At 40.4% G+C, this 17,818-nt stretch overlaps 1 protein-coding gene across 4 annotated transcripts in view; it reads left to right on the top strand.

The window, feature by feature from the left end:
• Positions 1–915: 915 nt before the first annotated feature.
• Positions 916–17,818, top strand: part of smarcd2 (SWI/SNF related, matrix associated, actin dependent regulator of chromatin, subfamily d, member 2) — a 45,484-nt gene continuing 28,581 nt past the window's right edge. For 2 of the 4 annotated variants that reach the window (XM_067245587.1, XM_067245589.1), the window contains exons 1-11: positions 916–1,259; positions 1,369–1,490; positions 3,474–3,661; positions 6,248–6,290; positions 6,395–6,517; positions 12,132–12,251; positions 16,164–16,259; positions 16,372–16,473; positions 16,697–16,858; positions 17,430–17,527; positions 17,660–17,795. In XM_067245587.1, coding sequence (XP_067101688.1) covers positions 1,377–1,490; positions 3,474–3,661; positions 6,248–6,290; positions 6,395–6,517; positions 12,132–12,251; positions 16,164–16,259; positions 16,372–16,473; positions 16,697–16,858; positions 17,430–17,527; positions 17,660–17,795 — 1,182 coding nt within the window. In that variant the 5' untranslated portion in view covers positions 916–1,259; positions 1,369–1,376. Of the gene's footprint in view, positions 1,491–3,473; positions 3,662–6,247; positions 6,291–6,394; positions 6,518–12,131; positions 12,252–16,163; positions 16,260–16,371; positions 16,474–16,696; positions 16,859–17,429; positions 17,528–17,659; positions 17,796–17,818 lie in introns of all 4 variants that reach the window. The other 2 variants (XM_067245586.1, XM_067245585.1) reach the window with 2 other exon arrangements.

Raw genomic sequence — 17,818 nt, 5'->3', positions numbered from 1 at the left:
GGCACAAGCTACTAGTAGTAGCTTAAGTACTATCTACTAGTAATAGTAGTACTGTGCAACAGTCTATCCCATATATGGGATAGACTGTTGCACAGTACCACTATATGATATAGTGCTAGTTCAATCCAGCCTCGCACATATTTGCACGTCGTATCTACTGCGTCATCTCAGTTAAACTATCAGGGCTTGGAAACACTGCGACTTGCTAAACACACAGCTGGCATGCAGAAGAAGGACAGCCAACACCCGCCCCCCTCCCCCCCCCAAAAAAAACCTCTCCGGTTATACACGATTCACGTAAATGATCCAATTGACCAAGAAAACGGCGATTGTCGCCGAAAAGCGACAAGTTTGCAGGTCTGTAAAGTAGTGTTTTGAAAACCTGGAAGCCACTCATATTTTGAGGGGGAAAGAAAATCAGATTCAAATCAGTATAGCTGCTTTAGCTTATTTTTATACAGTGAGTTACTTGTCAAATAATGAAACTATAATACATAACAGCCAGTCATTTCAGACCATAGTGCAAACCTACTAAAAGATCCAACGCGTCAAAGTTTAATAACCGGAGAACAAGAAACCAACTTCTGCCTTGTGCCAGAACTCGAGAGCTCAAAATATAAATTCAACCTGGACAGAGTGAACTACAAAATTACGTCAGAGGTCGGACCTCTGGTAATTTGCCAGTAGATTTTAGACTAAACGTTTTAATTTTAGATTGCATTTTCGATTTCTGTTTAGTTTATTTTTCTTTAAAGTATTAAGTTACAATATTTGACTTAAATATACTAAAAACAACAATAAAATCATCAAAGTTGTGTACGTAAACGCATTAACATCCCAAAAAAGAGAAAATAACAACATATTTTCTGCTGGCAACAAGCAAACACATACTAGGCGGTGCTAGTCATAGCAGAGGTTGCACTGTATTACGAAGAAATTGAGTCGCGCTGACTACATCACACACATGCACACATAATAATCTAGCTAGAGTAATTGTTTATCAACTTCTTATTAACGAAATTTAATAAATTGCCCAGGCATATCCAACGATTGGAGTGAACAACATGTAGACCTACTCTCGCTACTTATCACCACAACCTTTCGCAGTTTACGTAGCACTAAACAAAGTGACTCGATCTTGCTAACGTGTTAGCTAGCGTCAGCCAACGAACCATCCCGGAAATTACATTTGCTAAAAGTTACAAGCTTCACTACAGCAACAGCATTAGATCGTATAGTGTACTAGCTGGAATCTATTGGTAAGGAAAATAACTTGATCTGCTCACTGGATAGATTGCCTAGTTTACTAGGGAGCACATTTTTTTAGCTAACGACCAAACCAACTTGTTGAATTTGATTGCTACTGAGGTCCTCTCATGAACCCCAGTGTAAACTCGATAATCACCGGACATAAGAATGCTGCGATAAGGATGCCAACACTGATCAACACAGGCTTCCGATCCTTCAACACTGCTTCGCAATACAACCAGGTAATTTACATTCCGAGCCACCAACAGTTGTCTGCATTACTGGAAATTGGATTACATTTTTACTCTATCAATCTACGCATTACCCTATATTGACATACTAAATTAGAAACGTTTTTATTTTATGTCCTCAATAACATATTTTAGTACATTTGTACAATTAATCCAAGTGCTTTATGACACTCGAAATTGAGAACTTTTTCTACAACATGATGACTGAGTCTGGCAAAATCAACTGATTTGACATGCTTTGTTATGGCTAATGTAAAGTCGAACAGTTGTCAGTGCATATCAGAACACAATCCAGACATGGCAGCCTGAAGAAGATTTGGGATTAATCGGAATGCACTCTTTAGCACAGTGTTTATAAAAAATAATCAAGCTAAATAAGGTATTTACTATCAAATAATATTCTAGTTCTCACTATTTAGTTTTCACAGAAAAACGAAATATGCCCATTGATATTTTTCTATTCTGTAGACAGCAGTCTGGCTATCTAACCAGTTTTCAACTAGCCTACATGTGCTCCAACAGCATAATACAATTTCTGAAATTCAGTAATGGCTTTTAATTGTGGTGTGCCACCCCATGATTTTCAGTGCCAAATTCAGAGTGCAAAACTCTGAAATGTGCTGTTCCTCAGCCAGCACCCTTCTAAATCTGAAACAACCTGATGAATCCCACCAAACAGGATCCAAATTAAATCCCATTCTGTTCACCATTATCAGTTTATTACGGTCATCCTGTTAAAGCAGCTAACCAGGATGACAGGGATGTCAAGGGAACAATCACATCTCTCATGCTAAGCTTTCTACCTCCAGTGACCAGGCCGGGCCTAGGGTTTTGGGGACCAGGAGGCCAGTTTTACTGTTAGAGGGGCCAGTTACATTAACCATTATTGTTGTCACATTGTTTTCTTCACAGGCAGGCATTAAAATGCAAAATACCATGTTGATAATGATTCAGACTCAAGATTTAGGGGGTCCAAGGTTGTTGTCACAGGGCACTGCCTCCCCCCCCTACAGAACCTAACATATGTAGCTTCACACATCATAATCTTATCTCCTCTTGAGAACCCTCAAAATAAGTGAGAACCTCTGTACAATATGTACTATTTCTTTGTCGCTTTGGGTATGATTTGTTAGCTAGCTACCATTCTCCTACTAGTTTTGGCCATCCTTCAATAATACACTGTGTGTTATAACTTGATTTATCATGTTATGTTAAATGCTTTTACAGGGCTTGAAATTGCGACCATTTTGGTCGCATATGCTCCCAAAATTGTGTGTGTGTGAACTAAAAATATATTTGTGAGAAGCGACCTGTATTAATTTCTTTATAAAACGCTCGGTACTACAGTAGTGTATACAGTGACCGGATCAACGTTACATAACCAATTAAACTTCCTCTTTAAGTTCTCAACTTTAATGCAGATAAGTGTTTCCCCTAGAATTTGTTTCAGGGGGGGCGGTAGATTGTAAAAATCTAGCAAGAGAAGCAACCCTATTCTATGCGTTTAATAGGGCATTTGTGGACGAGCAACGTCAGTACATTGCCAGTCAAAACGAAAATAACTATCATAACACAGCTAAATTATATTCCCAGCACCACACGGAACTGCTGTACAACATACATTTTTTGTTGTGGTCCTTAATAGTCAGTGGGTTCTCCTAAATATTTGCAGTGCCACCAATTAAAAAAGTAAATTCAAGCCCTTAGGATATTGTTAGGATATTGCTGATTACTAAATTTGTCTGCATATGACATGGGACATACAGTAGGCCAATCAAAGTTAATTACTTATTAACATTCCTTAATATTATTCCCATAGACAATTAGCACCTCTGAAAATTTCAACTCGATTGCACTTCAGTATCTGATGGATGAGATATGTCACTTTTATTAGTTTTCGTTGCAATGCTAATGGAAGGCAATAGGGACACCATTATCCTTTCTTTAAAATAAAATTACTCCTCTTCTCCTCAGCGCCTTGGACTGACTCCCAGGATAGCAATGCGGTCCATGGGGGGTCATCATCCTGGACCCTATTTTGGTGGGAACATGCCCTCACGCACTGGAATGGGGCTCTCACCTGTAGACGTCTCCAGAAAGAGGTTTCTTCACCAGCAGCAACAACTTCACCAGCAAGTGGGACTTGCAGGCCCAAGGCATGGGTGAGTGGTGCGCACAGTTAGTCTAATGTGCATGATTTAAGAAGGTCAGTATGTTGTTACAGGTGTCCTAATCAATGTATTTATTCCCCCCCCCCCCCATTAACCTGTTCCATTTCGGAACAGGTTAATATAATAGTCTAATAGCTAATGTAATATTGTAGTAGCCTAGCCTATTGATTAAGGTAGGCCACTCTGAAGTACACTGCCTGCTTCATTTGATCTTGATAGGCTAAGCATTCTGTAGCAAATAATAACAATAAACCCACTTTTTATTAATTAAAACTTCCGCATAATAATGCACCTAAAATACAAACCTGAGCAAGGGCAGCAATTGCTATCGAATCAACAGACAATTTAGCTAGCAGGGGAAAAATACAAACAACAAAAATCACCAGTAACTTGATTTAAATTTGCAAGAACTATAGACTTATACAATAACAGGCTTAAATGAACTGACAACATAAGTTATATGACTTGCAGTTCTCAAGGACGCACACACGTAATCTCAACTGCGGTGTGAAGCGTGTGTCCGTGCAATTCTCCGACATGCACTCTAACAATCACTGCTGATAGACGTCCTAAAATTTTGTACAGCCTGATTTCTGATAGCCTGGTCCTAACCAGACCCTCGTACATTTCATTTGTACAGAGGGTCTGGGATCGCTCCATTGACAAGCGTTAACTTCCTTGAAGGCGGGTACTCTGTTGAAGTTTAAAACTATTGGATCTGCCCAGAGCCGCTCTGATCTGCCATAACCAATCGCTAGCGTTCGCCTTAGCCAACTCCTTCACCACTACTGTAACGGAGCTAGCTGCCGTAGCTGGAAAATCAAACTTTTCCCGAACCCCGTGGGGAGGAGGGCCACAACATCATGACCACCAACAAAACTCAGCAAGGATTGTTCTTGCTCCGGCTTTAACTTAGGGATATTCGGCAGCGTTGCCACAACCGCAGAATAGTTTCGCTCGCATCTTTCTCCGCCGCCATTACTGAACTACAACTCAAACGAGTGCACAACATTAACGTCATCGTTCTCAGCCACTCCCTCTGTTCGCTGATTGGACCTACAAATTTTTTTTCTCCAAAAAACGACTGATGCACTGAAATCCCAGACCTAGTACAGAAGCAAAATCCAAATTGAGCGGAAGTACGTAGGAGGGCAAAGCCAGGCTACATTTCTGATACCGTGGCGGCAGAAATTTAGCCATAGAGGAAACATTGCCTTATATATTATCATTCCAGGTTAAGAATACCAATGGAGGCTGCGTTGGAAATCGTAAATCAAACTTTTGTCAGCATTTTGAGTGGAAATTTCATTTGCATTTGTACAGGTGTATTCGTGAACGTCGGGCTGGCCCTCGCAGCGGAACGACAGTTTACTGGCTGCTCTGTCCATTCGCGCACCTCATAGTTGCATATTGATCAGACAAGAAGACACGCTTATCAACTCGATTACTATTGATCAAAACAGAACGAGGGTCGGCTGTAGCCTACTTGAAACATACTATTGAGAACATATTCGCTGACATGCATTGCACACGTGATGAACACAGGTTTTTTTTTTTTTTCTCATCTGACTTTTTTTGCCTTTGGCGGGATTTGTCATTGGCGCTTGGGAAAACTGCTTTGGCGTGCGCCAAAATGTTCTCTATGCAGGAAAAACCCTGGTATGAATAAAAAACAACATGGCATAAAGATATATGCTCAGATGAAAACACAACAAAACACTTTGGCAAATATGCAAAACATAATGTGTTTCTTGTTTATACTGTAGCTAGAATGTTTGTGTGTAAACAAAATGAAGGACCTGTCATTTGATGCCTGATTGTTCTATTGCTAGCAAAGCAATATCTATCCATCTACCCTCTGATATCAGTAGGCCTTTTATTTTAATAGGATTATATTTATGTAATAGTATTATTATGATACCTTATACCTAGTTACACAGATAAGTGACTTGTTAAAAGCAATGTACCTAATTTTTCTTAAAATGTCATGACAATGTAATATGCACCGCTGCAGCTACTCTACCGGATTTGGATGGGGTTGAATTTTTCAAACTTTTGCAGTGCTTTTCCATGGAAAAAGAGCTAATATCTAGCTTTCAACAGTACGTTTATGGCATAACAAGAACTTGTTATCTAGCTCAATACAAATATTGAGCTAAATAACAAGTCATTACATGGATGAATATAACTCTGTTGGCCTACAATAAAAATTTCATAATTCTAACCAACCTGGCATCTTTTCTTGCATGGCTATACTCTTTCATGCCAAATCTTTGACGTTCAAGTTTTTGTAGTCTAAACTTTGAATGCACGAGGATGCATAAGATTGCTTGCGATGTTTGCGTAGATTTATTACGATTTTTGCAATAAAGTACTGTACGGTAATTGTGTGCCGTGCCTGGTGTTAATGGGTCTGTGACACATTTTATTTCTGGAAGGCTCTACCGCGGTTACACAATATAGTCAAAATCCATTTCGTAGGCCAAACTTATACCGGTTTATTTCTATACCGTCATACCACCCACCTTTAAATAATAGTATCTATAATTTATGTATTTATCTACTTTGTCTTGTAAGTGGAAAAAGGCGCAAGATGGCTGACAAGGTGCTTCCCCAAAGGGTGAGTCGAACTTCTTCCCTTTAAAGGAAGATACTGCTAACATGTCTAATTAGACTGGAAGACAACCGGAGCTCAATTATTGAAAACGATTGTTTTCATCATAGATCAGAGACCTTGTTCCTGAGTCCCAAGCCTACATGGACCTTCTTGCCTTTGAGAGGAAGCTGGATCAGACCATCGCACGCAAGCGCATGGAAATTCAGGAAGCCATCAAGAAGCCTATAGCGGTAACGCTAATATTCTAACTTCGTATTATGGGTAGGCAATTAAACTTTTGTATCTGTTCCCTGGAACTGTTCCCTGGAACTGTCCAATTCTATAGAAACACACTAACCAAACTGCTCCAAACAAATTAGATTATTACATGCATACAAGGGCCATTAGGGCTGACATTAACACCTGCCAATCACCAGCCAATCATGTTAGATCTTGTTGGTGGTTTCAAAAAGCTTTCTTATGAAATCTGAAAAAGAAAAATTATGGTAGACTGTGATATAGTGGTAGAATTTGACTGCAGATCTAGGGCTTCCCAGTGGCTCACCAGACTAATGCACGCACAATGTAGGCTGTGCCCTGTTTCTCTCTTCCCACATTTCCTGTCCAAACACACTGTGTCCATCATAAAATACTAAAGGCAGAAATGCCACCAAAAAAAACAGTAAAAAGAATTTGACTGACGACATAGGCATAGGCTGATGTGTACCGGCAGGCCAAGCAGAATGCGGCTATGGCGGTCGCGGAGGCAAAAACCCGGGCGTGGGAGGAGTTCGGCAAGGCCCTGGAGAACGACTTCCAAACGGCTTCGAAAAGGTTCTGGACCACCATCCGGCGACTCAGGAGGGGGAAGCAGTGCACTGTCAACGCTGTATATCAGGGGTCAGGTGGCTGAGTGGTGAGGGAGTCGGGCTAGTAATCCGAAGGTTGCCAGTTCGATTCCCGGTCTTGCCAACTGACGTTGTGTCCTTGGGCAAGGCACTTCACCCTACTTGCCTCGGGGGAATGTCCCTGTACTTACTGTAAGTCGCTCTGGATAAGAGCGTCTGCTAAATGACTAAATGTATATGGGGGGGATGGTGCGCTGCTGACGTCCTGGATCGGTGGAAGGAATACTTTGAAGACTTCCTTAATTCCACCAACACGCTTTCCGACGTGGAGGCAGAGTCTGGGGACATCGGGGGGGGGCCTTCTATCTCTGGGGCTGAGGTTGCCGAGGTGGTTAAAAAGCTCTGCGTTGGCAGGGCCCCTGGGGTGGATGAGGTCCGCCCGGAGTTGCTTAAGGCTCAGGATGTTGTAGGGCTGTCATGGTTGACACGACTCTGCAACATCGCGTGGACATTGGGGACAGTACCTCTGGACTGGCAGACTGGGGGGTGGTGGTTCCCTTCTTTTAAAAAGAGGAGGGTGTGCTCCAACTTTAGGGGGATCACACTCCTCAGCCTCCCTGGGAAAGTCTATTCAGGGGTTCTGGAGAGGAGGGTCCGTCGGATTGTCGAACCTCGGATTCAGGAGGAGCAATGTGGTTTTCGTCCTGGCCGTGGAACTGTGGACCAGCTCTACACCCTCGGCAGGGTCCTGGAGGGTGCATGGGAGTTCGCCCAACCAGTATACACATGTTTTGTGGATTTGGAAAAGGCGTTCAACCGTGTCCCTCGGGGGCTCATGTAGGGGGTGCTCCGGGAGTACGGGGTACCGGATTCCCTGATCAGGGCTGTCCGGTCCCTGTACGACCGGTGCCAGAGTTTGGTCCGCTTTGCCGGCAGTAAGTCTAACTTGTTCCCGGTGAGGGTTGGACTCCGCCAGGGCTGCCCTTTGTCACCGATTCTGTTCATAACTTATATCGACAGAATTTCTAGGCGCAGCCAGGGCGTTGAGGGGGTCCGGTTTGGTGACCTCAGGTCCTGATGGCTTCATCGGGCCGTGACCTTCACCTCTCACTGGAGCGGTTCGCAACCGAATGCGAAGCGGCTGGGATGGGAATCAGCACCTCCAAATCTGATCATACTGTATGATTATGTGGGCAATATACTTTTATTTTTTTGAAATGTCATTTATTTTATTTATTTTTCTCATCTGAAAAAATATGTTTCAAAAATTTGAAAACGTTTTATAAGATCTAAATAAAGTTTAAAAAGTCTGATTGTTTCTTTTACAATGTTTTGCTTACACATTTTCAGTTTCAAATTTGGCACCGTTCTCTCTGTGTCCTTTTGTTGTTGCCAGGTTTGAAACTGAGTATAACACACTCACATTTCAAAGATATGCCCAGAAATACTCACACATGCCCAGACATTCCCAGATGTGCATATTATGTTCTAAACATGCAGATAATCGACAGCCATGCGTTTGTATGCCTTTCTTAGCCAAACATTTGTTTTTGACGGAGTTCGGTTTCGGCCGAACCTTAGAATGTTTTTCCACCGACCGAACCCTACGCTTGCACTACGCGTGATACGCTGGTCGACATAATGATGCCACCATTGATTACGGGAAGGTGTTTACGTAGGTGGACCGTTCAATACAGTAGGCTAAGAGAAAGTGAAAATGGAACTTGTAAGCAGAAAAAGTGTTGTTTGGCAGTACTTCAAAAAGTCAAAAGAAGGCGATTCAAGTCGAGCTGCATGTTCAATTTGCAATGCCGATTTATCTCATGGTGGCAAAGACCCTAAACAATACACAACATCTCCGCTGTTAAAACATTTGCGTATGAAACATCCGAAAGAAATTCAAGAAATCTAAAAGGCTAATATTTTGGATATTGATTTGATCTTGAGATAGGGTAAACATAGGCATATGGTAATTGTCAAAATAGTTTTTCCCACTTGTCTTCCTGGCAAAATGTTGCCAATTCCTTTTTTTTACAGTAAAAATAAAATGGAAATGAAAAATGCACTGCTGTGGATTTTGTTTACTTCATTAATGTGTTTACTGTGTTAATCAACTGAGGATGGAAGTAGGATTCGGTATTCGGTTTCGAATTCTGCAGAATCTTAACCAGTGGATTCGGTATTCGGCCGAACCTCAAATCTGGATTTTTACTAGTGCAAGATTACAGTAGAATTAATGTTACGCCACCGGTCACGCCACCGGTCACTCAACCAGTCATTTGTAGGCTGGGCTAGCAAGCTAGCAGTGGCACAGAACAGTCACGTAATGTGACGAGACTGAATTTAAAAGTGTAAAAACATTCTAGGGACACTGACAACGTCGGCAACCCTGCAACATGCATTATTAGTTTAATGTAACCTTTAAATTCAGGCTTGTCACATTACATAACTTTGTTCTGAACAGAACTGGGTGTGCAGACACATACGATAAGTTTCTCCTCCATCTTGAAATTGTAAAACCTAGACATGTTTACTGTGAACAACAGTTGCTACGTTACAAGAAACAAGAAACCAATCCGATTGGCCAACGCTAGCGTTTTCACGCTCCTCATTTACATAAAGTTGAGAAAATCCAACTTGCAACGCTCCGCTCGCCTTCCCACAATGCCATACGCGAGCGTCAACGCCCGATTTCATTGAAAATGAATTGGAATCTGACGCTCCGCGCCGCTCCTCTCCGCTCCTCTCCGCTGTAGTGGACACGCACCGTAACTCAAACAGAAACAGCTGTGTAGGAGGAATGAAATTGGGTGAGGAACAGCCAAACTCAGCTAACAAGGTGAGGTTGCTGAAGACAGTTTACTGTCAAAAGTCATACACCATGGCAAGATTGAGCACAGCAACAAGACACAAGGTAGTTATATTGCATCGGCAAGGTCTCTCCCAGGCAGAAATGTCAAGGCAGACGAGTTTCCAGATGTGCTGTCCAAGCTCTTTTGAGGAAGCACAAAGAAACGGGCAACGTCGAGGACCGCACACGCAGCGGTTGGCCAAGGAAACTTACTGCAGCAGCTGAAAGACACATCATGCTCACTTCCCTTCGCAATCGGAAGATATCCAGCAGTGCCATCAGCTCAGAATTGGCAGAAAACAGTGGGACCCTGGTACACCTATCTACTGTCCGGAGAAGTCTGGTCAGAAGCGGCCTTCATGGAAGACTTGCGGCCAAAAAGCCACACCTCCGACATGGAAACAAGGCCAAGCGACTCAACTATGCATCAAAACACAGGAACTGGGGTGCATAAAAATGGCAGCAGGTGCGCTGGAGTCCAAATTTGAAATATTTGGCTGTAGCAGAAGGCAGTTTGTTCGCCAAATTGCTGGAGAGCGGTACACAAATGAGTGTCTGCAGGCAACAGTTAAGCATGGTGGAGGTTCCTTGCAAGTTTTGGGCTGCATTTCTGCAAATGGAGTTGGGGATTTGGTCAGCATTAATGGTATCCTCAATGCTGAAAAGTACAGGCAGATACTTATCCATCATGCAATACCATCAGGGAGGCATCTGATTGCCCCCAAATTCATTCTGCAGCATGACAACGACCCCAAACATACAGTGAAAGTCATTAAGAACTATCTTCAGCGTAAAGAACAACAAGGAGTCCTGGAAGTGATGGTATGGCCCCCACAGAGCCCTGATCTCAATGTCATCGAGTTTGTCTGGGATTACATGAAGAGAGAAAAGCAACTGAGGTTGCCTAAATCCACAGAAGAACTGTGGTTAGTTCTCCAAGATGTTTGAGACAACCTACCTGCTGAGTTCCTTCAAAAACTGTGTGCAAGTGTATATAGAAGAATTGATGCTGTTTTGAAGGCAAAGGATGGTTACACCAAATATTGATTTCATGTAGATTTTTCTTCTGTTCACTCACTTTGCACTTTGTTAATTGATAAACATAAACTATTAACATGTCTATTTTTGAAAGCATTCTTACTTTACAGAATTTTTTCACTCCTGCCTAAAACTTTTGCACAGTACTGTACATGAGGACTAATACCAGCACCTGTCACATATGCTAGCTACCGATTTGTGTGGTTGCGAAAAATGTGTGTTAGGCTACATTGGCTAACCTAATATGTTCAGACTCGGCACTCTGGAAGAGGGAGAGTGTTGTCAACTACCAAATCATTTGTGACTGATTAGGCTAGCTGCGTTTGCCTACAACAAAATTGAATACATAGAAGTCGAATATAATGTCGAAATTTGATTTTAAACCATTAGATTCAGTATCAATCTGCCAAATGGCATAATTTAGTATACAATACAGTTTGTACATTTCAAATTCAAATAAAACAAATTAATTCTAAAACGAGTACATTCAGATTCAATTTGTGCTGGCACTAATATTGCTCTGTACTGTCACTTAGAACAACACATCTGTATACTGTATTGAATATTGTATATTATTTGTATATTAGGAGATTTACTATATTTTATCTTATCATAGATGTAATGTATGTTCTGTGTACTTATATGTTATTTGTAAAGCTCTCTCTTGGAAGTCGCTTTGGATAAAAGCGTCTGCTAAATGAATAAATGTAATGTAAATGTTATGCCAGGTTGCTTTGCGTTGTCTTGTCCTAAGAATTTCAGTGCCTAGTCTGACCCTGTGTTGTTCTGTGCATCTGACAATAAAAGACTTGAACTTGAACATCTGAAAAACCAGTGTGGCTCTTTCTATTGACTTAAAACACTACTTCTAGATGCAAGTTCAGCCCAGAAAAAAAAACTGTGGGAAAAAAGAACCCATATTGGAACACAACGCTCAAATTAAATGAGGAACATCTGTCCAGAATCCCTTTCACAAAGACTTTTGCTAGCTAACTAATAAGCCACTTGTTTGTATTGAGCTTGTTATTTAAAGTGCCATGGCCAAGGAGGGTTATTATGTTTTGTTACTGTGACGCTCTGTTCACATGGTCTGGTGTTTGTTCTATGACTGAATTCCATCCACTACAGCAAAAGCGCAAATTGAGGATTTACATATCCAACACCTATACTCCTGGCAAGCCAGAAGGTGAAGAAATTGATAAAGTTTCATCCTGGGAACTAAGGATGGAGGGCAAACTACTAGAGGATGTAAGTGTCGATGTAAATATAGCAGTATTAATCATTGAAATATTTTGTTATCTTGTGACCTGCAAGAACATGCTTTGTTTCAGAGTACTTGCATATGGTGGTGTCCATATTAGCCAATTTGTGTAGAAGGTATTTGAGTGTTAATAGATCTGTACAAAACTCTGTGGTGCATATTCCTTGTTGAAAGTTGCTTGTTAAATTTAAAGCGTGACAGAATCTATAGGCTTTTAAAATGTCTTTTGGATGATGTTCATTTGTAAGAAAATTGCTTTTCAGAATCTGAAGGAATTCCCTCAAGTCCCTGCATTTCAAAAAATTAATTGGCCTTTGTCTTCCACCATGCTACCAGATGTCTGTACAGATCAGTTTCCCTTCAAAACAAGGAACTGAAAATGCAATTTGTAAATTTTCTTCAGTCAACTTTGAATAGTTCCCCCTCCCTTTACCTCCAACTTAGTTACCGTATTTCTTCGATTAAACGCCGCACATGAATAAACGCCACACCAAAAATGACCATTGTGTAATAAACGCCGCCTTCAATTAAACGCTGCACCCAAACAATCTTAAAATGGTTAAATTAAAACAGTATTTATAATTCCCTTGAAGCACTGGCACAAGTGGCTGTCTTGCTACAGGTTTATTTGTATGGAAGGCCGAGTTAGTCCAAATTAAATAAATAGATAAATACATACATAAATAAGTATGGCTATGAAATAAATTCTGAAATTAAAAAAAGATGGCAATACATATATAAATATAGCATTATATAATTATATAGCTGAATCCATTTACCAACATCAATAAATAAATACCTTTATTTCAAAATGACGTTTTTGTAAACACATTTATTTATTTCATGGGACATTTATTTCCTAATGCCACATTTATTTATTTTTGTAGACTTTTCCACACCACATTTATTTCTGTGCTGTATTTAATTCCGATCTCACATGCAAACGAGAGGGGCGTGGTTATCTTCGGACCAACGCAGCTGCACACAAGATCGAAGGCAGATAGGGACACCTAGATTCGGTAGATGATGGAAGACATTAGTCGTGTCAGAGATCGAATGCTGGCCTTATAGATCAAATTGATCAGCATGACTTGTCAGGATGTATTATTTTGGCAAACATTGTAGATTTTGTAGAGGTACTTGGGCGGATAAGTGCTCTACAGAACATAGATATTGAAGTCTTAAATACCACCTAGGAAGACGTGGTGGCAGTGATTGTTAGCTTTGCAGACAAGTTACACGTCACACAAGCTAAAGCAATGTTTACAAAGGTAACTTCAGCGCTACGTCGCAGCTATCGAGCTGTGCGTTCACCTAACAGCAGCAGCTGCCGTTGGCCTCTATCACCAGATTCGTCACAAATTCACACAACATTCAACATTATTGGCGAATTTAAAGTCGCATCTCATACTTGCTGCTGTAGGCTAAGAAAATAAAACAGTTGCAAGCTGGCATGAAGTGGGATTCGATCGCACTAGAGCAAAAATACATGATTGTTGGTCCGTTGAAGCTATTCAGGCTCATGGATGAAAGGAGCTTGTAGTCACAAATTTATTGGCACTTAAGCAACATTTTGTATGGCCTGGGTTCATCGAAAACAGCTGGTTATCGTGGGCACACCAGAAAATACCCGAATGTGTAGGCTAATCGCGTAGGCCTATTTGGGGTTGTCTTGAGGCAATAGCCAAATTTCCCACGATACCACAGCCCCTTATGAAACTACATCTTACAAATTAGCTTACTTAAATCGTCACTGTGAACCCAGACAATAGTTTACGATCAAAATACGCTAAACCCTAAAGGAAGATTCTTGTTGTGGCTTTCTACACTTGCCGTCTTGCACAAAAACACGGTGCTTGAGTCTCAAACCATTTAAGACTTAGCATTTATCCGCCCAAGTACCTCTACAAAATATACAATGTGTGCCAAAATAATACATCCTGACAAGCCATGCTGATCAATTTGATCTATAAGGCCAGCATGCGATCTCTGACACGACTAATGTCTTCCATCATCTACCGAATCTAGGTGTCCTATCTGCCTTCGATCTTTTGTGGAGCTGCGTTGGTCTGAAGATAACCACGCCCCTCTAGTTTGCATGTGAGATGGGAAATAAAAACAGCACAGAAATAAATGTGGTGTGGAAATAAATGTGGTGTGGAAATATATGTGGAAATAAATGTGGTGTGTAAAAGTCTCAAAAAATAAATAAATGTGGCATCAGGAAATAAAAGTCCCATGAAATAAATAAATGTTGTCTTTACAAAAAGGTCATTTTGATATAAATAAATGTATTTATTTATTGATGTCGGTAAATGGATTCAGCTATATAATTATATAATGCTATATTTATTGCCATCTTTTTTAAATTTCAGATTTTTTTTCATAGCCATATTTATTTATGTATGTATTTATATATTTATTTACCTATTTATTTATTTAATTTTGACTAACTCGGCGTTCCATATATTTGAAGCTTCTTCTCCAAATCCACCGTGAAAACTAAACCCACAGTATAACGAGAAAATAAAGACCACATTAGCTTAATATGAACATACAATGACATGCGCAGCATGTAGCCTAAATAACGTTCACCAAAGTAAAATACAGACACAAAACAACATAACTCGTTGGTTGTATGCTGTACACAAGGGAATTAGAGGTTTCCCCCAATCGCTAACATAAGCTATAACAACTTTAAACTTTTATCAGAGCATTAAATTGTCCGTGTTTCGTTTGCTGTTAGCTTGTTGACGCTCTCTATCAATCACAAGCGTTCCACGGTCTTCAAAATAAAGGCACTGTACTCTTACCAACCACTTAATAATAGCCTACTGAATGCAATTATTAATTCTAAATCATGACATTGGTTGAAAACAAATTATACATTAGTATAATTTAATTGCGACAGTTACATGTACAATAAAGCGAGGTAGCTGACTTTACCACTCGCCTTTCATCAACCCCAAGTTTGCGTGCTACAGATCTGTTGTGTCAAGCTTTCATTTGAGTTCTTATTAGTTTTAGTCACGTTCATACTCTTTTTAGTAGAGTCAAGTTTCCGTCGACTAAAAGTCTGAGCATTTTAGTCTTATTTTAGTCAGACTTATCCATGACTATTTTTGTGTAGTTTTAGTCAATGAAAACTGATGGCATTTAGTCCAGTTTAATTTTATCTTGATCTTAATTATCTTAATTGTCTCTTTTTAATCAAAACAGAAGTAGTCGAAGCAGTAGTCTCGGGAGGCATGTTAATGCCTAAAACATTTGTTTAAATGTATGTATTGGTCTAGAATAAGGTATTCAAAGTCATGTTGTTGATGCCAAATTCAGTTCAGTGTGATTGCTATGTAAATGACAAAACTAGCTACAGTATTTGGCCAACAAGGGATTCTTAGTACAGTCAGTCAGGTAGGAACTAAGAACCCACTTTGCACTCTCATACAAACAAAGACACACACACTTACACACACTAGTCATTCTTGTCAACCCACTTTACACTCTCTCACAAACAAATATACACACATGCTAGTCACACACATTTGTCTCAGTCGTTTTCAGCTCCAGTGGCTAACGTCTAAAGCTAACGTTAAAATGAGACACATTAACCACAGCCTCCTGAGTTGGCTAATCATAATAAAGCAACTAAACGAGGCAAAATAACGTTATAACATATAACACGGCCGGGAATCGAACCATCAACCTTCTGATTACTAGCCTGATTCTCTAACCACTCAACAATCTGACTCCTTCTTCGTTGACAAAAGCAACACTATTCATGAGTCTAAGTTGTAAGATCCAATAAATGCAGCTCTATACACAATGTAATTAAACCATTCAACTACAAAATAATGCTCGTAAACTTATTTCTCCCTCATCTCTCACATTTCTGTTGATAGACTGGAAAGCAAAAACGGAAGTTTTCATCTTTTTTTAAAAGTCTGGTAATTGAGCTTGACAAGGAGCTTTATGGGCCAGACAACCACTTGGTAGAGGTATGACCTGCTTCATAAGGATATACACTATCATATGTTATTGCAGAAATTATAATTGGCTCAATTGTGTAATTTCATTGTTCAAGCCTGAACTCTAATTATTTTGTCTCAGTGGCACAGGATGCCTACCACCCAGGAAACTGATGGCTTCCAGGTGAAGAGACCTGGAGATTCAAGTGTAAAATGCACTTTACTACTCGTGCTTGATCACCAGGTAAATAACTAATTATACATTTTATGAATCTTACTATTATGCAATTTGTATTTTTGAGACAAAAAGGAAAGCGGCACACAGGAGTTCATATTCTAAGAAAAACTCAACAGGGCAATCAAAAACACCCACTCTAATGTTGGAAAATGTTGAATGAAACATGTTGATCAAGCCCGATAAATGAAGCCAGCCTCTGTTTGCTTTCCAAACTCGTCCACTGGTACAGCCACCTCAATATAAACTGGACCCCAGGTTGGCCCGACTGTTAGGTATCCACACTCAAACACGTGCCAGCATCATGCAGGCTCTGTGGCTCTACATCAAGGTCAACCAGCTGCAGGACAGCCAGGAGAAGGAGTACATTAACTGCAACCGCTACTTGAGACAGGTACCAACATGAAACATGCAACCAGGCAGGAAACAATTGTGTATTAGAATGTGTTCCTAAATCTTATCTTTTGTCAAACAATGTAGTTTGTGCTGTCAGTACTTCACATTAATGTGTTGTGCTTAATATGCTCCTCTTACTGTAAATACAGAAAATAACTTGTATTAGCATTGCCTCTTTATTTGGAAGTGATCTGATTAGCCCTAAGAAACAACAAAATGGGTGAAATTATAGAGGGATTGAAGGTTGATTTCACACTTATAGCTGTTCATGTTGTTTAATTGTAACTTGTTTAACTACATGCTCTTATGGTTCTTCCCTTTGGCACTTACTTTGGTTGTTCACAATGTGTGCTTCATATTTTGGCTACTCGCGATGTTTTTTGGCTATCTTGTTGTTATGATCAGTGACCTATGCACTTTGTAAAGCTCTCTCTTGGAAGTCGCTTTGGATAAAAGCGTCTGCTAAATGAATAAATGTAAATGTATAGAATACAAAGGTAATATTGTTTGTGCATTGGTAGGGCTAGGGTTGTGGTGATAATTTGATGGTCTGTCTGATGGCCCTCTAGATTTTTGTCTGTCCTCGTCTGAGATTTACTGAGATTCCCATGAAGCTGGCTGGGCTACTGCAGCATCCTGACCCCATAATCATCCATCATTTCATCAGGTTTGTCCATGGGCACGTGTGCGTATCCCAAGTTTGTAAATTCATCAACATTACATGGTGGTTGTGATTTTGGAAGAAATGATCAAAATCAAATGATTGGTACTTGTCTGCCAAATTCTCACTATTGCCTAGTGTTGACCCTAATGACCTCAAGAAGACTGCATGCTATGACATTGATGTGGAGGTGGACGACCCGCTCAAAGTTCAGATGAACAGCTTCCTGTCCTCTGCAACTAATCAGCAGGAGTTTGCTGCTCTTGAAATGAAGGTACAGTTGATTAAGCCAACCAC

Source organism: Osmerus mordax, chromosome 10, assembly GCF_038355195.1.
Source record: "Osmerus mordax isolate fOsmMor3 chromosome 10, fOsmMor3.pri, whole genome shotgun sequence".
Classification (NCBI taxonomy): domain Eukaryota; kingdom Metazoa; phylum Chordata; class Actinopteri; order Osmeriformes; family Osmeridae; genus Osmerus; species Osmerus mordax.
This window is presented reverse-complemented; position numbering and strand designations above follow the sequence as displayed.